This window comes from Dendrobium catenatum, unplaced genomic scaffold (genome assembly GCF_001605985.2).
Source record: "Dendrobium catenatum unplaced genomic scaffold, ASM160598v2 fragScaff_scaffold_313, whole genome shotgun sequence".
Lineage (NCBI taxonomy): Eukaryota > Viridiplantae > Streptophyta > Magnoliopsida > Asparagales > Orchidaceae > Dendrobium > Dendrobium catenatum.
In genome coordinates, this window is record NW_021318775.1 from 1624168 (window position 1) to 1652145 (window position 27978).

General features: G+C 37.3%; 1 protein-coding gene across 1 annotated transcript in view; it reads right to left on the reverse strand.

Moving 5' to 3' along the window:
• The window catches only part of LOC110105040 (protein CHROMATIN REMODELING 5), a 61860-nt gene extending 34318 nt beyond the window's left edge, over positions 1-27542 (reverse strand). Inside the window, exons 1-10 of the mRNA XM_020834393.2 lie at positions 27153-27542; positions 25770-26506; positions 25469-25536; positions 24291-24740; positions 23836-24060; positions 23617-23700; positions 12419-12478; positions 12216-12319; positions 11378-11429; positions 9621-9684 (exon numbers count right to left, since the gene is read on the reverse strand). Coding sequence (XP_020690052.1) covers positions 9621-9684; positions 11378-11429; positions 12216-12319; positions 12419-12478; positions 23617-23700; positions 23836-24060; positions 24291-24740; positions 25469-25536; positions 25770-26457 — 1795 coding nt within the window. The 5' untranslated portion in view covers positions 26458-26506; positions 27153-27542. The remainder of the gene's footprint in view (positions 1-9620; positions 9685-11377; positions 11430-12215; positions 12320-12418; positions 12479-23616; positions 23701-23835; positions 24061-24290; positions 24741-25468; positions 25537-25769; positions 26507-27152) is intronic.
• Between the last annotated feature and the right edge of the window lie 436 nt (positions 27543-27978).

Here is a 27978-nt window from a genome sequence, read left to right on the forward strand (position 1 = left end):
AAATTCAAAGAAACCCCTAACCAAGCAGATTCTTTGAGAAATCAACTGAAAAATAAGATAAGAATCAACCAATCACCTTTCTTCATGTCATGATTTTCAACTTGGCATGCAATCAATTCGAGCTAAAAAATCAAAATAAGTGAACATACCACTAAAAATGAGCAGCCAGAAAAGTATATGCTGATGAGCCATAAAAGAACTCAAAAGGGTGCCAATGACTAGGAATTGACACGGAGAGCTTTTAGTTTGTGTATATTAGAAAAGTTTTCAGGTAAAACTAAAGAAAATAAAATAACTTGTGCAACTCTGCTAAAAATTCCAAGAGGTTCCAGAGGTGCTTTGTAGCACGAGAACAACAATAGCAATTCAACATGAAGGAAACATATTGTGCAGCCATTATACCGAAGGAAACATATTGTGCAGCCATTAGTGGTATAATGTTAGTTATAACTTATAAGTGACAATATTGGTTAAATGATCATGCGACTCCTCCAGAATCATGATGAAATACTAAGGCCAAAAGCAACATATGAAAGTGGATTGTCAACGATAAGAAGGATTTGTAAACTAGTCAGGTCTAAAAGATGAGAAACTGTTAACATATAAAACACAGAGAAGTTTCAAATAGCTCATTATTTAATCATTCAAACTATTTGGTAAGCTAACTAAGAATTATTGATGTGTACAATAGATGAAACATGAACCAACTACTATTAATTTACTTATTAACACCCAAAAATTCAGATTAATTCACAAAACACTCAATTCTTTGAATAATATAAAACATCACCTCCCTCACCCTCTCCATTAGGTTCTCATCACATTGGGTGGTCATGACAAACTCTTCCCCTTTACCGCCACCGGTCCCATCAATATTCCTTTCCCAAAAAGATAATGTAGCAACTTCCTCAATTCTTATTTATCTTCAAGAGTCCTTCACACACTATTAGTCTTATTGATGCCCTTCCCCCAATAAGACCCATTGCAATTCCTCGCATTTTATTCATCATTGAGGATTTTTGGATTTGAGGAGCGAGCTGAAGCTAGAAACGAGGTCACATGAGACAAAAGTTAACAAAGTGATAGTTTAAAAATAGAAAATTTTAGATATTACATATGTAAATAGGATAGTTTAGTGTTTTGTATGTGAATTGTAAATCCCCAAAAAAATCTGGAGGTGAGTTGCCAATGGACACGCGGTCTTAGATGATCAATGGCGGTTGCAAGAGAGAAGCTAATCCAATTCACGTATTCTTTGACAGTGTGGTTGATCTTGAAGTCGATGTTGAAGAACGAAGACCGATGAACGTTGACTAAGCCTTTATCGTCAAATACGAAGTCGTGATCAAGCTTAGGATCGGCCATCCATGGATGACAGGACTGTCCACAGTTTGGGGAAGGGAGTTCGGGCTTGGCATGCTGAAAGTGAAGAGGTGGGTGTTTGGGAGAGGGGTTGTTGGCTAAAGAAAAGGAAAGAGAAGGGGAGAAGGAGATGCAACACTAGAGAATTAATATGAGAGGGATGTGGGGGCAACAACTATGAGGAATTAATGGGGAAAGAAGATATAGCAGCAGCTAGTAGGAAGTTAATAGGGGGGAGGGGAAGGGGCAGCAGCCTTAGGAATTTGATAGGAAATACTTGTATTCACAAGCAAACCTAACCAAAATAAAGTACCACAACAAGAAAACTGCTGTCCACAGCAGTAAAACAGCCAAAACAGTGGAGAATTTAGAGGAAAACTGTAGGAAAAACTCAAAACACACTTGGATTCCACTAGACGATGAATAAAATAGCAAGATACAAGAGATCCTCAAATAGAGAGGAGGATCGTCTCTCCCAAATCTCTAGACAAGATTGTCTAGAGCCCAAGCATCCAAGAAACCCTAATTCCAATCAATCAAAACATAAACTCTCCCTAATCCCCTCATGCACTTTAATACAAAAGCTTTCCTAATCTAATTTCCCTCCCAAAGCATTAGCCTCCTCTCTCTCTTAATTTGAAAATCAAATAATGGGTGGGACCCATTCATGCATGCGGCCCAGAGAAGGAAGAGGCGGATTATGTCCGCCTCTTATACACCGCTGGACTGGCCAACGGGATTTATGAGCCGATACCACCCTCCCAAAGAATCACCTTGTCCTCAAGGTGAAAATCCGAAAACTGCTGTTTCGTCCTCTCGTATGGCTCCCACGTGGCCTCGTAGTCAGGAAGGTTCTTCCACTAGATCAACACTTCCTTAGTTCCATCTTCTTTCTCCCGAACCCCCATCAGTTCTAAGGGTTCCAGAACCACCTCTAGATCATCAGTAAGTGTCACCGGTAGCTCGGGGTTGGCTGTGTAGCCACCAATGGCCCTTCTCAACTGTGAAACATGAAAAACCAGGTGGATGGTCGCCGCTGATGGTAACTTCAGTCGATATGCTACTGCCCCAATTTTCTCCAATATTTCATATGGCCCAAAATACCTTGGAGCCAACTTTTCATTTCTCCTGTTGGCGACTGTCTTCTGTCTATAAGGTCAGAGATTCAAAAATACAGTCTCTCCCACTTCAAACTGGATGTCCTTCCTATGCCCATCCGCTTGTTTCTTCATAATTTGCTGAGCTCTCAGTAAATGCCTCTTCAACTCCTCTAGCACTCGATCCCTCTCCTCCAAGTACTCCTCCACTGACGAAACTGGAGTACTGCTACTCCCAAAGTGCATCAAGTGAGGGGGATCCCTTCCATACAACACCTTGAATGGAGTCATCTGTGCAACTGAGTGAAAAGAGGTGTTGTACCAATACTCCGCCCAAGGTAACCACTTGGCCCAAAGCTTGGGTGTCTCCGCTACAAAACATCTCAAGTAGGTCTCCATGCTCCTATTGACCACCTCCGTTTGGCCATCTGTTTGTGGGTGATAAGCAGTGCTCATCTTCAAAACTGTCCCCGGTAATCTGAACAATTCTCTCCAAAAATGACTGAGGAAAACCTTGTCTCTGTCTGACACGATCGCCTCTGGTACGTCATGCAATCTGACCACCTCTCTAATGAAAGTTGAAGCCACTGTCACCGCAGTGTAAGGATGTCGAAGAGGAATGAAATGAGCATATTTGCTCAATCTATCCACTACCACCAATATCACAGTGAATCCCTCAGAACAGGGCAGCCCATTAATGAAGTTCATAGATACTTCCTCCCAAACTCGACCTGGTAAAGCCAAGGGCAGCAGTAATCCCCCCGGTGACATAGCTAGGTACTTATTCCTTTGACAGACTTCACATCTGGATACCATCTCTTCCGCATCCTTGTGCATCCCTCTCCAGTACAGTTCTGCCGCCAGTCTCCTGTAGGTCTTTAACACTCCTGAATGTCCTCCCACTGCAGTCCCATGGAACTCCTGGAGCAACTGCGGAATGTGACTTGATGTTCTGGGTAACACAAATCTACCCTGGTACAACAATCTCTCCCCCTCTAATGAGTATCCTGGATGGTTGCCCTCTCCCTTTAGTAAGTCAGTCCTGATCCTGCCTAGGTCTTCATCCCTAGCACTCTCCTCCCTGATGGCCTCCCAATCTAGCATCATTGGGACTGATACAGCCACTGTCTGCAACTCCCCCATGCATTGGAACAGGGCATCTGCCGTCTTGTTCTCCACCCCCGGCCTGTACTGAATCTCAAAATCATACCCCAGCAGTTTGGATAGCCACCTCTGATGCTCCTCTGTCACCATGCATTGTTCCAGCAAATATTTCAGGCTCCATTGGTCGGTCCTGACGATGAAATATCTTCCGAGTAAGTAGGGGCGCCACTTTTGAATGGCCAAACGATGGCCATTAACTCCCTCTCATAGACAGATTTCAGCTGGGCTCTGGCATTCAACACCTGACTGAAATAGGCAATAGGTCTTTGGCTCTGCATCAGCACTGCTCCTAATCCATACCCCGATGCATCTGTCTCTACTATGAAGGCCTGAGTAAAATCCGGCAAAGCTGAGACCGGGACTGTGGTCATAGCTTTCTTCAACTTCTCGAATGCTGTTGTGGCTGCCTCCCCCCATAAGAATCCATCTTTCTTCAACTGCTCAGTGAGTGGCCATGCTATAGTTTTGTATCCATTCACAAATCTTCTGTAATAACCTGTAAGCCCTAGGAATCCCCTCAGCTCCTTTAGATTTTTAGGCAGTGGCCACTTTAACATAGCTTAAATCTTGGACTGATCTGCTGTTACCCCTTCCTTGGATACCACATGCCCCAAGTACTCCACACTAGTTTGTGCGAAGCAGCACTTCTTCAAGTTAGCCCTCAACTGGTGCTCCTGAAGAACCTCTAACACCTTCTTCAAATGCCCCCAATGCTTCTCTGTTCTGCTATACACTAAGATGTCATCGAAGAATACCAAAACAAATCACCTGAGATATTGTTTGAAGATTGTATTTATGAGTGCCTGGAATGTGGTTGGAGCATTGGTGAGGCCAAAGGGCATCACTAGGAACTCATAGTAGCCCTCATGAGTTCTAAAAGCGGTCTTGGGCACATCTTCTTTCTTCATTCGAATCTGATGATATCCTGATTTCAAGTCAATCTTGCTGAAAATCACTGTTCCACTTAATTCATCCAACAGCTCGTCAATCACTAGTATGGGAAACTTATCAGGTACAGTTTCCTTGTTGAGTGCGCGGTAGTCTACACAAAACCGTCAGCTGCCATCCTTCTTCTTCACCAATAGAACAGGACTAGAGAACGGGCTAGTGCTGGGCCTGATGATCCCTGCTTCCAGCATTTCTCTGATCAGCTTTTCTATTTCGTCTTTCTGAAACTGAGGGTAACGGTAAGATCGTACACTGACAGGTGACACTCCCTCTCTCAATGTGATGGCATGTTCCTGCTCCATGGGTGGTGGTAACCCTAGAGATGGTTGAAAAACCTCATAGAATTCCTGGGGCAAAGGTTGTACAGAGAGGGGTATGTCCCCCTCTTCCTCCAAACTCACTCCCTCCAATCTATGTAACTCCACCAAATAGCCTTCCCCCTCCTCCTGGATAGTCTTGATTAGGGATTTAAGAGAAACCCCGGTCTTGGTCAGCCCCGCATCACCTTGAATCACCCTCTTCCTTCCTCCCTTCACCAGCTCTATCCTCAGAGTACCCCAATTGACCTTGGTTTCCCCCAAGGTATGCAACCACTTCATCCCTAGGATGACATCCGTACTCCCCAATTCTAGGGGAAGGAAGTCTTCCTTCACTTGGATACCTTGGATCTTCAGCACCACCCCTCTACAGACTCCTCTTCCCATTTCTACCTTCCGCATGCCCATCATCACCCCATAGCCTCCTGTATCTACTAACTCCATCCCCAGCAGCTCCATAATTTGGGTGGAAATGAAATTGTGGGTTGCCCACTATCGATCAACACCACAACTTCACGGTTAGCTATCTCTCCTTTCACCTTCATAGTGTGACTCGGAGTGAATCTCACTACGGAGTTGAGAAAGACTTTTGCCACATCTAGATGCAGCTTTTCCTCCTCCACCTCAGAATCGCTCCCCCCTCCCTCTTCGTCTTCCTCGTCTTTACAAACGAGGAGAACTTGAAGAGCTCAATCCTTGCACTTATATCCTGACATGTATTTTTCATCACATCGGAAACACAACCCTTTTATTCTCTTCTCTTGCATTTCCTTCTCAGTAAGCTTCTTGAACTGCCCCCCATTTCCTCCTATTGTTTTTTTCCTTCGGAACTTCTTTCATCCCTCTTGGAGATACTCCCTTGGAGGCTAGGTGGGTAGTCGTCCACCTGTAAGTGCCTCTTGAGCTACCACTCTTAGCTCCCTTCTCCAGATTCTTTTGATTTTCGACCAATTGTGCAAGCTTCATGTCCTCCCCCAGATCCCTAGGTATCAGGACCTTCACTGCTGCTCTAACTTCTGCCTTTAACCCCTTCATAAAGTTCCCCTCCAGCATTGTATCGGATAACCGCTCTACCCTGCTAACCAGATGCTCAAATCTCTCTCTGTAGTCGGCCACAGACCCTCCTGCACTAGGGTAAAGAACTGCTCGTAGAAGTATCCTCCCCGGTCGGTTTGGAAACGCTCTATCAAACTGTCATTGAATTCTTCCCAGCTCTGGATAGGTCTCCTCTGATCTCTCCACTGGTACCAGGAGAGTGCCTTCCATTCCAGACATAAGCCCACTGCCGATAATTTCTCCTCCTCCGTAAGCCGTTAACGGCGAAGTACCTCTCCACCTTATAAATCCACCCATAGGTGTCATCCCCTTCAAAAATGGGCATTTTTAATTTCCTCACCTTCCAATCTCCGTCGTTTCCCCTTAATCCTCCATAATTTCCCATTCCCCATTAAATCCCTAAGGTTACCGCCCCTTCCCCTTTATTAACTTCCTACTAGATGCTGCCCTCTCTTCTTTCCTCCATTAATTTCTCATAGTTCTTGCCCCCACTTCCCTCCCCTATTAATTCTCTAGTGTTGTGTCCCTTCTCCCCTTCCCTTTCCTTTTCTTTAGCCAACAACCCCTCTCCCAAACAACCTCCTCTTCACATACAGCACGCCAAGCCCGAACTCCCTTCCCCAAACCGTGGATAGCCCCTTCATCCATGGATGGCTGATCCTAAGCTTGATCATGGCTTATATTTAATGATCAAGGCTTAGTCGACGTTCACTGATCTCCATTCTTCGACATCGACTTCGTGATCAACCATACCGTTAAAGAATACGTGGATCATATTAGCTTCTCTCTTGCAACCGCCATTGATCATCGAAGACCTCCCGTCCAATGGCAACTCACCTCCAGTCTACCCACTACTTTTCTGGGTAGCTTTCTGTTGCTCAAAACCTTAAATGTTTACTTCTACTTAGTGGCATTATTAATATCATATCATGTTTTCTTCCGTTGAAATTATCTGAAGAGTGTGAGTGGGGGAAATTCACTGTGATTGTTCTAATTGTTAAATGTGGGATTTGTGTGACTTGTGGATAAATACTTATTGTCTTGGTTATTATTTTATTGTTCCCCGCCAATACTTGCAATTGTTTGCTATTACTTTATCAACAATTGAGAAGTCACTTAAATCGACCCTTCATCATCATTAATATATATAATTGTTAAGTTTGTCAATTCAGTATTATTCCTAAGCAATTTCTGAATCTAGCATTTGTTTCACATCAGCACTATTATGTGTGCTACAAATTAGACTCCCTATCCCTAATAATCTCATGAAAAATGTGAGGTAGATTCACTCTTGTTGCATTTTTAATACTAATAAGTGTGCGAGCGTGACAGCTAGCTAATTCAGGTAATAGTCAATATAAACAGTACCTATCCTGAACGTCAACTAAGTGTCTCAAATGCCTCACATCATGAAAAATGTGAGGTAGATTCACTCTTGTTGCATTTTTAATACTAATAAGTGTGCGAGCGTGACAGCTAGCTAATTCAGGTAATAGTCAATATAAACAGTACCTATCCTGAACGTCAACTAAGTGTCTCAAATGCAAAAAAATCGGTGAAGGTCAAAGGGGAGAAGAAAAAATCTCACAAGCATTTAAAATCAAGTGCACAAAATGCATTACAATCTTGATTTTACTTAAGTAGAAGCCAAATATAGCTACAAAAAGACGAAGGTGAAAGGTGATTCCCTACCAAAGCAAGATACATAGCAAGCAAAAATTGTTCTTCATAAAAAATAGCACAAGCAGAGCTTAGCTTACCACTTGTCTTAGTGTGTAACAAATACGATACAAGCCTAACCCATACTCGCCCTTGAACACTAAAACCTTCTTATATCACAAAGTCCTGCCATATAAGTTGCATCATGCTACCAAGAAATTTGAAAAAGGTACCTAATTTAATAGTATAGTAGCATCAATTTCAAGAAAAGTACGTACTTTATACTCAAACGCCATTGAAAAAAGAGTACCTTATTCGGACATCCGACGGTGGACATAAATCAAAGGAAGAGACGAAGATCGAAGATCGAAGACTTAGATCCCTCCATTTTATCTTAGTTTATTAATTGTATTTTTTTATTTAATTATGCATTTTCCGTTTTTACCCTTGCTTAAGGGTCTTGTCTTATTTAAGCCCAAGGGGAAAAGTTGTCTTTTAGTTTTTTTTAAGACCTATATATAGAGGCCTTTGCTCTTGTATTAGATCAATAATGGATTAATAAAAAAATTGTTTCTACACTTTATTCTTGAGAGTGATGGGAGTTCTTAGGAGAGTGGAAGTTCCTATGTGAAGGCAATGAAATACCTGCAAGCCACAGGATGTGTCCGGGCTCGTGATTGAAATCCCTTGGTGAAGGGCACGCAATACACGTCAGTCTTTGGAAGAGTCCAAGACTTGTGGTTTATTTTCTTTCTCTAATCCCTAACCTCCTCCTCCTTTAACCGCTGGCTAAATCTTCCCCTAGCCGCTGGCTTTCTACCTCCCATCCTCTTCCCCACCACCGACCACCCACCCCCTTTATTTTCAATCGTCGGCCACCACCCTCCCCTTCTTCCAACCGCCGGTCTCCTCCCCATCTCCACCACAAACCGCCACCTTTGGGTTTCCCAAAACCCTAGCCGCCAGAGCCTTGAATCCAAGGTGGTCCTTGCATTTGCTACTTTCCAAAGTTAGTTTATGAAGATTGGGAGAGAAAATAATTCAAATTCAGCTTTGGAACCTTACCTAATTTGGCATTATCTATATTTGGAAAGTTTTAAACCATCCAATCAAAATTCAAATTTGAATTAAGAGGGAATAGGAGTCATCAAGTCCTCCTAACTTAATTAGCCTTATTTAGAAAACCCCACTAAACCTTTCCCTAACCCTCCCTCTCTCTTTGAAACCGCCGGCCCCCTCCCTCTTTCTCCCACCATTCAATTAATTTCCTTCCCCTTATTGCTCCCCAATTAACTCCCATTCCAAGGTGTTGTCCCTACCTTACCCTATTTCCCTCCAAAATCCCATCTTTTAATTTTGAATTTTAAATTTTGAAAGGTCTTAATCCCTTTCCTAATTTAAGATTCTAATTAAAGATTCATTCAATTACCCCATTATCATCTTCCTAATTTAGCCCTATCTTATTTGGAAAGATTTCGTATATCAAATTCAAATGAATTGAATTTTAAAATCTTTCTTAAATATCCTACGCCTATTTTAGGAAATTCCCCTCAATTAGTGCAAATCTGAATTAAATGATCGGGTCTGAATTTAATTCCCCTTATTCAATGTATGTGAACACATACATCAAATGTGGACATTTCTCCCTCTCCCCTCTTTCTTTGGCCGGCCCCCATCCTTCTCTTCCCCAATAAATGAGGAAATTTAAAAATTCACATGACCCTCTCCCTCCGTTCTACATCAGTACCACACTCACAATTGCACAGGCAATGGATTGGTAGGGAGGACAAGAAAATAAAAATAATAGCAAATGTGGTCCAAATTCCCATGATAAAGGAAACTAACCATTGAGATCCCTTTTTCTCATTTTTTTCCTCCTAAAACCAGTACGCATTAATAAAAAATTACGTATATTTAGTGTTTGCTTTTATCCCAATGACATCAATTCAATCTGTAGTAAATGCAAGAACCAAGGCAATATACAAAATAAATAGAAATTGCATCAAGAAGTAAGGACCTTTGCTCTTTCGCCTCTGAAAGTCGACCAGCTTTCCTTGCACGGTCATGGCAGCTTCACGAGCCTGATAAAAGCAAATATATATATAAATATGAAAATGATTAATATTTATCAAAATTCAAACACAACTGCATGATATCTTATAAAAATTAGATCTAAAAGAATTTTAGAATTTTTTAACTCCACATTACTTCCCAGAAGCAAAATGTTCAACAAAGCTTTTCTAGGAAAACAGAATGTCAAATAAGGCCTCGCTTAGCAAATTAAACACTACGACCTTCGTTTCCAGGGCTTCTAATGGAAAAGTGCTGAAAAAGTGAGTAAGATTCATATTATGAACCACAGTTATATAGCTTAAACGATAGCTTTTTTTGTCTAATACCTTCCTTAAGTAATTTAAAAACATACAATAACTTAACTATAATCATCACATTAAAAAAAATTAACATATTAGTTAAACAGAACAGTGCATATCAATGTATCATTTTCACTTTGATTGCATGATAAACAAGACATCAACCCATGTAAGAGGTATAACCATAATCATGTTTCCTTCAAGCATCTGCATAAATAACTTCGAGAATCTATAATAATTAACTAGCTACTTCGTTTAGGAGCCAACAAGGTTTACTACAAATTCACTGGCCCAACCACACAAAGCAGTTACAGCCACAAGACTGCAGGTTGGATGAATAAACCAGAGGGGAGTGCGTGTTGTAAATAGCATATTTTAGATTTGAGTGTTAACATTTTAGTTAAACAGAACAGTGTATATCTATGTATCATTTTAACTTTCATTACATGTTAAGCAAGACATCAACCCGTGCAAGAGGTATAACAAATATCAAGTTTCTTTCAAGCATCTGGATAAACAACTTGGTGAATCTGTAAAATTAACTAGCAAATTTATCATCTAGGAGCAAAAAAAATTGAGTTCCAAGTTCACTGGCCAAACATCACAAAGCAGTTCAGCCACTAGACTGCAGCTTGGATGAACAAACAAGAAGTCAACTAGAACTATGGGAAGTGTGTGTTGTACATGGCATAATTTAGATTGAGTGCTATGTGCATCGTTTAAACACCTTCAGATAAAATTTTAAATGGAAGAGGAGGAATAAGATTAGTAATTTCCTATCTGCAATTCCATCTCTTTTTCCTCCCATCTATTCGAGATTTCGAGTCCAATATTAACAAACGAATGAGCAAAAAAGCTATTCAAGCAACTTTCGCCTTTGTCTGTTTTATCCAAAAGAAGTACTCAGGTTAAACAAGATTTTCACTCCACTACCTCCTTCCCATCATCCAATCCTCCAAAATGTTTCCACTCCTTCGCTCACGACAGCCAATTGAAAGTTCTTATTTACCCTCCATCATCCAATCCTCCCAAATGTTCCCACAATCCTTCGCTCGCGACAGCCCATTGAAAGTTCTTAGTTAACCTAACATTTCCGTTACTTCCCTTCAACACCTCAAAAATAAAACCTTTTTGCCCCAAAAACGCATTGCTAACCTTCAACAACTCGTACATAAAACTTTTTACTTCTTTGACTTTGTACAGAATCAGCCAATTACAAACCTTTGAGAAGATAACGGCATCAACAAATTACAAAGTGTGATTAGATCAATTGCAGGCCCTCGTAGATGACCAGGTCAATATTTAAGCATCTTTATTGCATCAAAACAAAATTTATTAAGTAAAACAAATCGCCTGGCCAAAGAAACTTATTCCAAGTAACACTAATGAACACAAATGTTACCTTAAATTCATCAATGCTATCTTGAGCAAATGCAATATCTGTATCCTTTTCCCTGAAATATGACAATTATAAGATATCAAAAACTACCCAAAAAAAATTGCAGAAACAAAGTGAGAATCATGTTTGAATGCAGCCAGACTCTTGCACACACAATTTGATACTGAATATGCCAACATGAAGAGATTTAGTAATCAATTAGATAAGCAAACAAAATTAACACAGACATACCAAAATTATCATGTTGATATTCAATTACATCCAAGAGATCGTTCTCACATGCTTCAATGACACATACACTGGAAATTATATGCAAAGCTATTCTCTTTTTCAAAACAATGGATCATCGTTTTGTTTACTTAGGAAAAATTAAATGTGCATTACAACAAACCAAAAAAGATAATCCTTTAAAAAGCCAACACAAGGAAAATGTGGAGACATAGTTAGATGGCAATGTCAAGAGAAAGAAAGATACATGATATTAAACAAATTATATTAGCAAACTTAACTTTCAACAAAAAGAAGAGATGATCCAAAAAAAATGACTTGAAGTACGAAAATGAATAGACTAATTGTTACGAATAACATTCAAAAAATTTTAAGGGTCCAAAAAATATAGCTCATGAACAACTTTCAAATCCAAGTAGTACAGACTACAAGGGCCTAGTTATTATGTGCAATGTATTTTAATCATTTTACAAAGACAACCAATACTGTTGCATGTGAATACCTGGCTACAAAGAAAATTGATGCACACATTTACAATCCAGAATAGTATTTGATTATAATATATATTGCTTTCACATTATCATTCCGGACACAAGAGTAAAATCAAGATTACCAGGTTGCTTCAGCATAAGGTAAACCTTGCCATTTCACTAAATATTCAGTTACCACATCATCATTTCCAGTTTTGCTGATTCTATCAGCAAATACTCGCTCCACCTGGCATAGCAAATCAAGTCTTCTATTAGGGATAACATGAAAACAGGGAATACTGAAAAAACCTAGTTACAATAGAATCAAACAAATAAAAAGAAGAACCTGACTATACTGTTTGATAAGATCAAGCTCCATTTCTTTGCTAACATCATGAACCTCAGCCTGATACAGAACAATTTGATTTCTTACATTTATTAACAAATATATATATATATATAAAGATCGTTGAGTCAAACAAGTTTATAAGTAAACAAAATAATGATGCAAAAATTATAGGCTCGAAACAAAACTTAATAAAAATAAGCAGTAAAACATCCGGTCAATAATATAAAGGGTAAAAAACAGAAAAAGTATAAATCAACTCAGCACTGCTTCACAATAAGACAACAATAAAAGAAACAAAACCAAGTCAAAAGATAAATGCCAGAAAGTTTGAAGTAAAAACAAATGAGCTTAGAGTTTCCATGAATGATGACAACATCATATCTACTGTTTTCAGATTTCAAGCAAAAACAGATGGATTTGGTGTAGCTAGAAATGATGGCAGCATATCTACCAGTCAGAGTTGCACATTCCCTAATCGCATGGAAATATAAATTGCAATTCAATTACAAGTGCAGAATTGTCATCATTCAAGTATGAGAAATTAAAACTAGAATTGTCATCAACTTCAATTATATTTCAGCCAAACCATTATAATTCCATTTTCTCCACAATAACAAGAAACTTAGTAGGAAAATAATAATCAACTCTATCACTTCATTAATCTTTTTCTTTTCCGTTCTTTTTCATTTTCAATCATGAATTTATTACATTTAAACACACATCAAATGCTTTTGTCTCATAGATAAACAGAAGCATATCTAAAAAAATCATATATACAAGTAACAAAGTACTTCGCCCTACTTTTAAAATCCCTATGGTTCAAAATAGCAAAGAAATAGCCCTAGCAATGTAGTATTTTTTTCTATGCTTTAGGAAAAGGCTTTTCTGTTACTTTTTCTTGTATACAAATGTTGCATTCATATATGTTATTCGAAGCTAAACAACTGCTAGCCGTAAATGTCAAATATCCATAATTCATAATTGCATGCCACTTTTGCCAAAAATAAAAACAGTATTCCTCAACATAAGCAGCAGCATTACTATTAATAATTCTAAGCATAAGTATGCCATCAAAACGACAATCCATCCCCCACAAAGGGTGATGTAGACAAAGGGGGGGGGTCAACTCATGTCAAAAATAATCAGATTTTTGGCTTCCCTTGAGTCTACTAGCTCAATCAAAATTGAGCTGAAATTTTAGCTCATTTATGAGCTGGTCTTTAGTTCACTTATTGAACTAAGGGTTAGCTCATAGTTATCTTTTTATTAAATGTATTTTTATGCTTTTTATGTTTTTAATTATTGTTGTCTCTTGGAATTCCAAACCGGCCTTTGGAATTCCAAGAAATATCTTTTCCCATGCGGTGGCTCCTTGGCTTCCTCCCTTGGGCTGCCGTTCCCGTGTCTTGCCTCTTGGATCTCCGGCCAGCTGCTGGATTTCCGTGCCTGGGCTCCTTTCCGTGACCGTGACTCCTTGGAACCGTGCGGCCTCCTTGGCTCCCGCGGTTGCCTCTTCGGTTCCTTGGCTTTGAGCTGTTTTTCCGTGAAAAGCAATTGTGTTTTAAATGTTTGTCTTTTAGAATTCCTATGGGAATTTATTAGGAGTCTTTTGGTCTTCCCCTTTCATACCTATATATATGGGGGGTATTGTATTGTTTTAAAAAAGTTGAATGAAATGTTATTATTGGAAAAGCTATAACCTGCGGGTTTGCTTTGGAAATCTTGCAGGCTCTTTCCACCCTTCTTTCTCATCCCCTCCGGAAATCCTACGGGCTCTTTCCAACCTTTCTTCTCGGGCTTCTAACCTCTTTCGTCTCTCCGCAAGTGCCACTCCACCTGTATCTTTCTTCCAAGTGCAACAACATTAGGGTGTCGTTTTATTTTATTTGGAGTCGTTTGTAAGAGTTTAAGTTGTTAAAATCATCGTTTGTAGTTTTAATTTCCGCTACTTAGTCTTAATTAAGTTACCTCTTTTTTTAGGTATTTTGTGTCTTCTTTTTTATAGGAAGTCATTTTTCTCTTCTTGTGATAAAAAAATATAGGGTCCCCTATATTTTTTGATTGCATCAAAGGGTAATATGAATGTAATTACAGTCTTACAGATAATGCTCCCCAAGTATTAGAACAATGTTTGTAAACTAAGTTTCTGAAGAAAAATTTGTAGAACCACAAGGGTTAGTTGAAGGAGATATTTTTCCCTTTTTTTGGCAAACAAAAAAGTAATAAGAGAATTAAATAACGTTATGGAATAGGTGATTTAAAAAGTGAAGGGAAAGCCCAACTTAAATTTTCCAGAAGAACATGCTCTTACATTAGTGATTTTAACGTACTAAATCCCAGGTACTTTTTCTTTTCACTTAGGAGAAAATTTTGACCATGATATAACATATTAATTTTCCAACAAGAAATTTTAGAAAGGAAAATTTAAATTTAAAGCTGAATTTGCCTTGATGTGTGATAAAACAGGCAGCTGAATTGAGCAAACAACTAGAGTTTTAAGAGAGCAACAAAAGGATCATTATGCAATTTTATTGGCCACATAACCCACATGATCAAAACACCTGAGAATCAGATTAACCCGCATTAAGGTTTCTTTTTTATTTTTTTATTTATTTTTTATTTTTTTAACCCGCATTAAGGTTAAACAACGTGAAAAGGTATGCTAAAGTTATTGAAAATTGATTTAACATGCATTAAGATGAAAAGATGTGCAAAAGTATATTAAAGTTTTAAAGATAGTTATGATTTAGCAATGACTAACATCAGAAATAATAATGATCAAGAAATTTCTGATCAAAATAGAATTAAATCAATGATTACAATTAAACATATATTTTTATTTAAATAATAAGTTGATTGCAAAAGATATTCCGATTCAACTTTTATCGATACTTGTAGATGTTACAAACTTGAAAGGTAGGAATTTGAGGAAATTTGTAAAAATTAAGGGGCTTTGTGCAAGTAGATTAAAGACCGAGTAATAGCATACAATTTTGATAGAAGTAAAATGGATAATTTTCAATTAATATTACTCTAGTGAGAAGTACATAGGTATGATTAGTGCAAAACTTAAACTTAATCAATTATATAAAAGAAATAATAAAAATGAGAACATGTCATTGCTTGGGTGGGAACCAAACAATCATAAAACTAAATAGGGCATAGTGAGAAAGAGTTATATTAAAAGAATGGTGGTAATAAACACGAATTAAAGATGAGATAATGAAAAAAATAAGGGTAATTTAGGAATGTAGAATTGATTGTAAAAGATGTGTTAATAAGATAGAAATTATTAGCATTGAAAGATAATAAGGAAATATTAGAAGCTGCACAAAAAAGCTTTGGCAAAATAAAGTTAAACCTAATGATCATGTAATAAAAATGAATGGAGAAAGAGAATTAATAAACAACAACAACAACATCAAGCCTTTATCCCACTATGTGGGGTAAGCTACATGAATCCTTTTTCTCCATTGTGTTATGTTAAGAGCCAATTTCTCATTTAAATCTAAAAAATAAATGTCATTTCTAATACTTTATAACCAAGCTTTTTTAGGTTTAGCTCTACCTTTCTTAACGTAAGTCAAATATAATACATTTACTTTCCTAACCGGGTTATCGAAAGGCCACCGTTGTATACGACCAAACCATCTAAGGCTACTTTATCTAATCTTATCTTCCACTAGAGATACTCCAACCTTTTCACGTATATGCTCATTTCGTAGAGTAAACCCACGCATCCACCTGAGCATCCTCATCTCTGCAACACTTTACTTAATTTTATGCTTCTCTTTTAATGGGCAACATTCTGCACCATAAAGCATTGTAGGTCTCACCACCATCTTATAGAATTTTTCCTTAAGTTTGAGGGAGACTTTTCTATCACACAAACACATCTACCCTTTTGAATCTCTTGAGGATATGGGAATATTAGAAATTGCTAATCTTTCACTCGATGAGCCTGAATTAGAAGCTATGATATTTATTGAAGATGATATAGAAACTCAAAGACAAACCACTGAAGAAGCTAATCCTATCATTCCTTCTATTGAATAGTTGAAATTTCATGTGCTGGGCAATTTATCTTCTTATTTTTGTTGTTGTACTAGACATTTCAATATTTAATGCTTACTTTTATTTCAATTTTTTGTCATTCAAATATTACACTTTGATTACTTTACTAATTTTTATGTATTATTTATATATTATAATGCCGTATCCACGCTGTATATGCGCCGTATCCGTATCCTGTATTTTTAAGAATTGGAGTGTCCCGTATCCGTATCATGTCGTATCCGTATCGCCGTATCAGTATCGGTGCAACATAGGTTGATCCTTGATGTAATCCAACTGAAATAGGAAAATACTTGGTCAAACCACCTTGTGTTTGAACACAAGTAACAGCTCCTGCATACATATCCTTAATGACTTGAATATAAGCATTATTAACCCCTTCCTTTTCTAGAACTCTCCATAGCACCTCTCTTGAAACGTTATCATATACTTTCTCTAAATCAATAAATATCATATGTAGATCGTCCTTATTCTCTTTATACCTCTCAATAAATGTATAGCTTCCATAGTAGACCTGCCCGACATGAATCTAAATTGATTTTGAGAAACATCAGTATCCAACCACAACCTATGATCCATATCTCTCCCATAGCTTTAAAGTATGACACATTAACTTAATTCCTTTATAATTCACACAATCTTGTGCATCACATTTATTCTTAAAAATAAGAAACAAGACACTTATTCTCCACTCATCTGACATCTTTTTAGTATTCAAAATAATATTAAAAAGTTTAGTAAGCCAAGAAATTCCTTCATTTCCTAAGCATTTCCACATCTCTATTGAAATATCATCAAGTCCAACAGCTTTTTCAGACTTCATTTTCTTTAAAGCCACTCTAACTTCAGTTTACAAATACGTCGATTAAAAAAAATCTTTATTTTCATTTAGGATACTAAGGTCACTAAAGAATCGAATTCTCACAATCTTCAAAATATCTCATCCATCTTAGTTGAATATCCTCTTCTAATAAAAGCACTTTTGATCTTCATCCTTAATTCACTTCACTTGAGCTAAATACTTACTACTCATATCTCTTTGTTTGGCTAACTTATACATATATATTTCACCCTCCTTGGGCTTTGTTTGATTATCAGGTACCTTTGGTAAAAGGCAATTTTAAAAACATTGGTAGGTAGAATAGAAGTTTCTAATGGAGAAATAAATACCAAAAAGTTTTTGAAAATAATACAAAATAAAGTTTTATAAAAAGTATTTTTACAAAAATATCACATTCAAACAACAACCAAAAAATATTTTTTGTGTTTTGAAACATAAAAGGCAAAATTAAGTCCTCCCAAACGAGGCCTTAGTATCTAATCTATTATATAAATCATTAAAAGCTAAATTCTTTACATTGCATATTACTTTCTTAGACTCCTTACAGACCTCTTTATATGTTTCCTAATTATCAGAATTTTTACATTTAAACTAATTTGTATAACAAATCTTTTTATTTTTTATTTTTTCTTGCACATTTCAATTCCACCATCAACTATTTTTACTATTAGAAGCTTTTGCCTTTGATATCCCAGCACATCTGAAAGAGAATTAATAAAGCTGACCAAAATAATTACAAGGATAATGATTGCTATATATGACTTCTTGTCCTTCATTCATTTTGTTGAGTGTTGCAAGTTGTTTTAAATCTAATATATATAGTCAATTTTCACAAACTATAGCCAGAATATCATTAATCTACTCCATTTCAAATGCATATCTTGATAATTTAATGACCTCTTCTTTTGGGTGCATCTAGGGCCAATTTGTTTTGTTGCAAGTGTTTGAAATTGTTAGGATCTAAGTTCCAAAAGTAAATCACGTTGAAGTTGCAAAATTGTGAACTCAGCTCCTGTGTTTATTTGGGCAATAGTGAGTTTCACATTTAACCACCCATAACTTTTTTTCTTAATTTATTATCATTATAAGTAAAATAAATATTTAAATCTGTCATTCTACTAATTTAATATTTTGAATTGATATTAAAAGTAAAAGTATAAATAGATTTGAAGATGACTTCCCACTTAAAATAAAAACTCACTTTTGACCATTTGAAATTGAGTTCGAAGAATAAACTTAATCCATCCAAAAACATCTCCCTAGTTCACTGTTTAATACTGAACATGACTTTTTATCATTGAGCATGTGTAACACATTTAAGAATATATCTTAAGATGACCTAATCTAGCTAACAAGATTTAAAAAAAAAAAAAAAAAGAAAGAAAGAGTTTATCGGAGCTAATATAACCATCACCAAATTTCTGTGATCTGCTCAGGTTGATGGTTAATAGAAGTCTTGGTTTAGAGGATAAAACATCAATGAAAAACTCTTTTCTATCTTCACTTAAGAGGAAATTATTACAACAACAACAAGTCTTTATCCCATTACGTGGGGTAAGCTATATGAATCATTTTTTTCCATTGTCTCCTAATAAGAGTCAATTTCTCATTTAAATCTACTAAAAACATGTCATTTTTAATATGTTCTAACTAAGTATTTTTAGATCTATCTCTACATTTCTTAACATAAGCCGCGGATCTAATACATCTACTCTCCTAACATGATCATCGGAAGGACTACGTTTTATGTGACCAAACCATCTAAGGCATCTCTCTAATATTATCTGCCACTGAAACTACTCCAAACTTTACACATATATATTCGCTTTGCATTTTGTTTCTAAGTATAATGCTACTCATCCATCTGAACATCCTCATCTCTACAATAATAACAACATCAAGCCTTTATCCGACTATGTGGGGTCGGCTACATGAATCATTTTTCTCCATAATGCCCAGTTAAGAGTCAAATTCTTATTTAAATTTAATAAAAAATGAAATTTCTAAAATTGAATAGCCAAGCCTTTTATGTCTAACTCTACCTTTCTTAACATAGGCCAAATACAATACATCTACTCTCCTAGCTAGATCATTGGAAGGCCAAAGATTTATGTGCCCAAACTATCTAAGATGACTCTCTCTAATCTTATCTACAACTAGAGCTACTTCAACCCTTTCAAATGCATACTCATTTCACATTTTGTCTCTCAGAGTAAAGCCATTCATCCACCTTAGCATTCTCATCTATATAACACTTAACCTTATGTTTCTCTTCTAATGGCCAACATTATGCGCATAAAGCATTGCTAGTCTCACCACCATCTTATAGAATTTTCCTTTAAGTTTGAGGGGTACCTTTCTATCATACATGGGCTCGATGCATTCTTCCACTTCAACCATTCAACTTGAATTTTACTAACAATATCCCCATCTATTTCACCATCGCTTCGAACAATAGACTAGAGACATCTAAAACGTGCACTCTTTTTAATAACTTTCGCCCAATGTCCCAACCCCACCACTAGTTCTATTATTGCTCAAGGGGAAATTATTAGCAAAGCAAATCTATGATGAATGATATCAACATCTATTGTATTTCAACTTTCGAATAACATTCAAAAATTGATAGTCATGTCGAGCAAGCTACAGAAATAATCTTATAGGGTTTGTATGAACGGACACAATAGCATGCAAAATTGGTTGTGAAATAGTGGTAGGAAAAGTTGGTTGAAGTGATTATCTAGTTTCTTTAAAAGAAAGATGAAAGGAATGTAAATAGATTGGGAAACCACAAAACATAGTTAAACTACTAGAACATAGGATGATATGCTTAGAATGCATTTTTTTTTTAAATGCAGTTGAAAAGCCATTAGTTAAACGTCAATGTATTTGTAGTTTGAAAGCAAAGCTAGTAGAAAGATGTCCCAAATAGGCACTTGGTTATGTTAGAACTTAAATCTTGTAAAAATCAAAATAAATTAAGCAAAAATCCAACTCATATGTTTTACATCACACTTGAATCTCAATGACATAAAAGAAAGGTAAGTGAATAAAAGCTTAAAATAAGGTGAGAAGAATCATAATAAGGGACTACGTCATAAACACTAACATGGTCAAATGATAACAATAATGGCTAAAAGATAGAGAAAGTATAATTGACAAAAGGTAAGGTGGAAAGAAGAGAAAAGTTGAGGCCAAGGTTGGAGGGAGAGGGATGGAAAGAGTAGAATATGGAAGGAAAGGTGAAAGGTTATCATAAAAGAAGGATTGGGAGTGTCTCATAATTGGCTCAATACCACATCGCATGACCATTCATTTGAAAGAACTCAGAAGAAATAATGAAAAAGGAGATCAAACGGGATGAAAAAGATAGAAAAAAAAAATATGAAAGAGTGTTTTTGAATGTAATAGTTGTATATGATTTCTCAATATAGAAGGTGTGTTCATTGGAGTAAATGAGATGCAGAAAAGTAAATATTGCTTGCATTTTATTTAAATTTTGAAGCATATTCTTAATGAGTATAAATAAAAAGTCACATTAATTTATGTTAGTTAATAGTATGCATAGCCTAGGGATAATCTAATCTTTAATCTATTCCAATCAATTTCTCTATTCTTGTGTATCCTCTTCATCTTCAAAGTTTTTTATTCTGAAAGCAAGATCTCACACCTATATTTAATTAGCTGGATTCCAATAGTGCATACCTATTTCTTCAACTCTTAATGTTCTTTTCATGTAATCCCACAACTATTATCGCCATCAAAAACCAAGTAATTGATGTGATACCACATGCGAAGGAACTGCGTTCGGAAATTAAAATAAAGATTATTCAAAGCATGTCATAACAAATTTTAATTACCAACAAAAGTAAAGGGTTAAATCGTTCAAAGTAGTTAACTTGCTTAGGAGAAGATGTGCTTTGAGTTAACCAAACCAATCTTATCATTCAAAGATAAAGGAAACACTTAAATGCTCATAACAAAAATCCCGCAATTAATAATAAAGAAGTTCACCTTGAGTACCCTTTCTCTCTCTCTCGTTCACTCTTGGGCTTTAGCGGAGAATAAGAAACCATGTGAGGATGAAGAGCACCACTACGATGAAGGCGACGAAAGACTTTGTTGTTTGGAGGGAGAGATTAATTGCAATGAAAACCTCCCAAAATTTGAATTAGGAGGGGCGGGTATTAGGGAGAATTAAGAAGGGGAATTAATGGGCGCTTATGTGGCAAGTAGAGAGAGAGAACCATGCATGAAAGGGGCCGGCCAAGCAAGGAGGAAAAGATGGATTTGATTAAATAGTGGGCCCCAAGGTTTTAATTAAAATCTGAGCTTTAATTTCAGATTTTAATTAATTAGGAAGTTTCAAATGAGAGGGGGAGGGAAATTCGAATTTGAATTTGGGTCATTAATCCTCAATCAATTTTCACTAATTTGAGGAGTCAAATTAGGAAAGCAAATAAAGAGAATTGATGGCAGAATTCAAACTTCTTCATGCACTGAAACCGGCGGGATTAGCCAGGGGAAAGGAGGGCCGGACTGTGGAGGAGTAGGCGGTGGCTGTGCTGGGGCCGCCGGCTTGTCCAGCCGGCGGCAAGAGGGGGATGGGAAGGGAGATCGGCAGGATCAAGGGGCTCTGGCTGAGTCGGCTGCAGGAAACGTGAAGGGGGAGAGAGGCGGGTTCGGGTGGAGGGGGGAATTTTTGCTGGACCAGTTGTAAGGGAAGGGGATGGGTGAATGGGGAGGTGGTGGGGAGAGAAGAAAACAGCAAAAATAAGAAAATAAAGCCAAGAGCTCACCAAAGTGGCTGTTGGGTAATTCGGATGGAGCCTCTCCTAGGCCTCCTCTTTTTCTCTCAAGCTCTCAAGCATGAAGACAAAGAAAATCTCAGAATTTTATTAATCAAGCATTACCCTCATACATCAAGAAGAGACCCTTTTATAAGAGGTCTCAAACATGAAAAGAAAAACAAAAGACTCATATGCCCCTTGGGCTACAATAAACACTACGCCTACATAAGGGCGAAATCGTCACTAGTACATGAAATAAAAGACACAAAATAAAACAACATGATAACATCAAAAATATAAACTCCCGATCGTAGCCATCGATCTACGATTCCTTCGCCGATAAACCTGCCTAAAATGTCTGTCGATGACCTCATCAGTAATCTTTAATGATTGAAGTATTAGCACCAATCTCTAAAAATATGGAAAGTCGCTCAACTAATAGAATCGCATCGTAAGGCAAGATGCACAAGCCAACAAAGATGATCGCACAAGAGGTACAAGAAGTTATATGGCCTTGCCTCTCTGAGTCCCTTGGCATCATTTGGCTCAACATTAACAACACTAGCAAGATGATCATCGTAATGCACAAGCCAGTAAAAATACCTGCACAAGAGGTACAGGAAGTTCTACAGTCTTGCCTATCTAAGTCCCCAAGCGACCTTTGACTCATCATTAACAACACTAATAAATTGATAATTGTTATGGGGGGTATTGAAGAACAAGAACATCAATGCAGGAAGAGGATGGCAAAGGAAGATTTATAGGATGAAGGCTATGGAGGAGAGGCCAATGATTGGGGAAGAAGATGGCAAGAGAAAGCAGCCATGAGGAATCCTAGGTTTTAGTTGTGCAATAGAGTGAGATGATTTGGATCAAAGTTCCACAACTATATGAGTTCGACGACCTATCCATTGGTCAGTGTTAATAAATGGATAGTCCATCTTAATCTAGGACTAGATCCACGTCAATTTAATCAGGTATAATAAATATCCAAGTATGGTACCATAGCATTATCCTACTCATAATTTATTGTGATCAATGGGGTCATATTAAAAAGAGCTCCAGGACAAATCTAGACTTCTAATAGGTTTTTGAAGCATGTTGTTTATGAATTGTTGTTTCAACTTAAAATATGCATGCATGTTGTATAGAAATACAAAAATAAAAAACTACCATTTGCATGGAAAAGATGTACATATATAACAGCATTATTTTGGGCAATTTGAACCTCATAATACTGGGAAGCAAAAGACAATAACACTAAGCTATTGCTGATTGGTCAAAACTATTATTTTAACTGATCATGGCAAACAAACTTTACCAATTTCTGAAGAATAAAGACAATGCATAAGAAATCACAGATATTATTTCAATAATAGCGCATAGGGGGTAAGAAACGATTGCAAAGAATGTATCACAATAGCCTCATAGTGCATTCTTAATGACCAGGTCATGTTTTTAAATTACATACACGGAAAAATGTTAAATACCTCTTCACGTGACAGAGCCCTTTTGTTGATTCGCTCTTCATTTGCCTTTTTCATATAATTTAAAACCTTTTTGAATCCAGTAAGCTGATATTTAGGGAAACAGATTGAGTTTAATGAAACAGAAAAGTTAAGCAACAAAAATTAAGTGGTTACAAGCTTACACAATTACAAAAAATGGAAACAACCAAGCTTTGCTTGCATGAATTTCTAAAATCTTACATTTTGGAGATCAGAGAATGGCTTCCATTCACAATGTAAATATGACTGCCCTTTCCATTTAATATAGAATTCAACATCATTCCAATTAGGTTCTGATTCTGACACTACACTCATCACTGAAGGTAAAGTTGATCTATAGTTCTTTGCAGCTTCTTCAGCAATCCCCTTTGTTTGGTGCCAAAGTACCCTCTCAATTGAATCACTATCATCTTCTTCAGCTTCTTCCTGAAATCATGACTATACATCACCCACTCGTTGAAAATTTCAGACGAATTAACGTAAACTGAAACGGACAAAGCAAAGGGCATCTGAAATGGTGAAGTGCTGAATATGACTTGAATCAATGTCTCATCAGAAAAGGTGGTAAGCATCAAACAGAAGTCACATAACTATTATTTAAAAAACACTAAGCCTAAAAGGATACCCAATAAAAGCAAATACTTAATAATACACACCTTTTGGGACTTGTTTAGCTTATCTTCATCAATATCCTCACTTTCCTCACTTTCAACATAAGAGACCTTTCTCACAGACCTAACAGAATGTCGAACCTCATTCCTCGGGGAGCTCATAATTGCTGATGTGGTTAATCGTGAACCAATCTTTTTATTACGTGACTGAGGCGCCCTCTTTATTTTTAGATCGAAGTACCCATCGATGTCCTCTTCTGAATCATCTTCAAAAGATTCAGCTTCTTCTGAAAAAGCTCTCCCTCTTTTCCGTCTATTGATATGAATGGATTTGCTTTCTTTTGATCCCTTTGATCTTTGCCCAGTTTTCCGCCTTGCTCTTTGTCGTTTAAAACTTGTGCATTCTTCTATATCATCTTCCTCCGAGAGGTCAAGGTCATCATCTTCATCATCTGCATCATCCTCCTCAAATTCATCACTCTCTGACATTTTAACCTGCATCAATTGATGGAAAATTTAGCATCTAGAAATTTGTAATACATTCAACAGATTTTCAAGAATATCCCAAAAAAACATTGAACAATGAAATGGAGATGCAAAGAAACAAACCAATTGCAAAAAGCAAAAAAGGAAATGATCCACTCATTACCTCCCTTTCCAAACAGAGATATTGATCATTTAGCATGCCAGAAGAGATGAATATCATTGCACTCAACTAACTGGAGAATGCAGAAAAAGATAAACAGCAAGCTAAATTCGGCAATGATGATGAATGGAAACAACTAACAGACTAATAAAGACTTAAAATTCTGCTTTGAAAGCAACCCTCTCAGAATTAAAGAAGTTGAATCATTTGTAAACATAAAAGGCTGATCATGATTTCTAGTAAATCTATCCATAAAGCTTAAGTTTAAAGCTAAAGAAATAGAGCATGAAAAATATGATGCAAGAATCTAATAGAAAAAAAGTAAAATATAAAAACAGAAACGAACAAGAGTGATGTAGCAAAATAAGCTGCTAAAACCCAAATTTTATTTACCAATAACAACAACAACATCAAGCCTTTATCACACTACGTGGGGTCGGCTACATGAATCCTTTTTCTCCAAATTTTATTTACCAAAATGAAAATATTAAATTCATATGACAACTCAAATTTCTAGAAGATTGACCTAAAATAAAATTGAAGTTCATGTAAATAAAGCATGGTATCATTCATTAACCTTGCTTCTTGTGTGCCTATTTGTTTCATCAAATTCAGGCTCAAAATCAACATCATCAGGGTCGTCTTCTGTGATAGAAAAAAAGGTTTGATATCAGACGTTTATCAATGGGAAAATAAATGAGAAAATGTGACTGCAATAAAGGAAACATTAGCATTTTGTGGAGGAAGCCAAAAATGTTATTTAGAAGCACTTTTTTTTTATTCAGAAGCACTTTGATAATGATAAGACAAAGAAATATATTTAAGTATTGATGACGGGAAGAAAAAAGACAATTTGTTTTTGATCAGGAATGACAAACCATCTCCTTCATTTTCTTCATCTTCTTCTTCATAATCCTCATCCTCATCATATTCATCAAATTTTACTGCTTCTAAACTCTTAGAACTGTTTCTATTGGAAGAGGTTGACTTGGGTGGCAATCTTGAACCGGAGGTGCTAGGCTGGCTCAGACCCCGACCATGAAAAGAATCACTATTCTCTTCACCATCTTGCTCATAATAATCATCAGAAAGCATCTCATCTGCAGGCACATCAGCTTGTCCTCTCTGCAAATGATCTTCATCTCTCTGACCATCCGAGTCATCACAAGAATAGCCAAGAGATTCTACTTCAACTTTCTTAGAGTCACAATCAGGCCTTTCTTCAACTTTCATAGAATCATAATTATCCTCATTAGAAGCCCACATTGGTTGGCAATCTTTCCAAAAGCTTGAACCCCAAGTACCAGCAGGATTTAATCTTCTTCCAGCCTTTGCCATACCATTCATGCCACACATATCACTTTGTAGCCCACCAGCATCATATGGCTCCTCCTCACTTTGGTACTGCCCTGCAGCCTTCTTGTCAACCTCCTTCTCACCAAAACTAGCATCCATGTCTCTAGTTCCCGGAGATCCATATGCTCCATCAGCTTCACGTCCACCATCCTTCCCATTCAAGTCTTGACTGGAATCCATGTTTTCATCGAAGTTCCTGAAGTATGCCATCTCGCCTCCTCTCACATGGAAATCTCTCCAAATCCACTACAAGCTATCACTGCAATAGCAAAACACGGGATTGAAAGTAAGATATTTTTGCTTCACCAACAATGCAGATGTCTGCAGTAAAGAGTAAACATAGAGGATGCATTTTACTCCAATCCAACAGCAAGAAGCACTTAGAAACATTAAAGAATACTAGTTTAGTCAAGAAAAAGGGATCCTTCATTCAGGGCGCTAAGGAACACATTTTGGATGCATAAGCCTAAATCCAAATCAAATGCAGGCATGCATAAATCCTAAATCTTTATATTCAAAATAATCATTTGTTAAACAGGAATTCAAAACTTAACAAAGCAAAGTAGAATCCCGTTAAGGTACCGCAAGAGGAGCAATGAACTATCAAGCCTAACGTAAGGAAAGCAATCTGAAGCTAAAAACTAGCCCAATCGCAGAAACCCTAACACAAGCCGAAGCTCCGCGCCGATCAACTCAAATATCGAATCCGGTGGCGGAAGGAGCAGATCGGCCGGAGAAAAACGATCTTTAATCCTAATCCGGAAGCGCAAATGGATGCAAGAAGAAGTCACGGTACACAACGTAATCGGGAGCAGACAACCCGATCAGATCAAAGTAGTAAAGCTCACTGAGCGGGAAGCAGTGAAGACCATATATGGAGTGAATTCGGGGCGGGAGAGGTGTACCTAATGGAAGCGATGAAAACTAATAATCTTAGATAGGAAGCGGCGATCGGAGAAAGTGATTGTGCGTCGGCGTGGGGGTTCAGGAATCGTAGGAGGGAGGGCAGATTTTTGAATTTTTGTCAGATGGCTTTATGTGTAATTTCACAAGAGTTCACGGCCTCCAGCGAGAAATCAACGGCTGCGAAGCAGGGATTGGGGTCGATCGTTTGGGGCTTCGACGGCGCATCACCCAGAGTAGGCCGTCGGCGACGGAGGGTTCGGATTCACGAGGTGTGTGCCGGCTCTCCAGACAGGCTGGGGGAAGGAGAGAGAGGAGAGGGGGCTTATCGAAATCGAAAGAGAGAAAATAAGGGGAAGATCGTGGTTGTCTCTTATTATTTAGGTCGCTATTTACGTGTTAGGAATTTATATGGGTGTGGGTTTGTTTCTCACGAGCCCCTTTTCCTTCTATTTTGCTCTGGCTTCCGGGCTCCTTAATGTCTATGGTGGGGAAGGGATGTGAGGTGGACCAATGGGAGGGTGATACGTGGACATAATTGGACGGTCCTGATGAACTGAAAGGGTGGGATCGTGCGGCTATCTGCCGGCACAGGATCAATGCAGCCGCCACGTTTATGCATATTATTATGTTAAATTTATTCTTAATTATTAGTTATGTTATCTTAGTAAAAATATGCTATGGAAAAATAAATACTAAATAATCCAAAAACCTTTCTTATTTGGATAACAACCCCCTATATTTGAATAAAATTGTCATCCATATCATTCTCTTTAAAATTTCTTTGAGAATATTGCTCTAATTTTATTTTTTAAGTATTTAGCATGT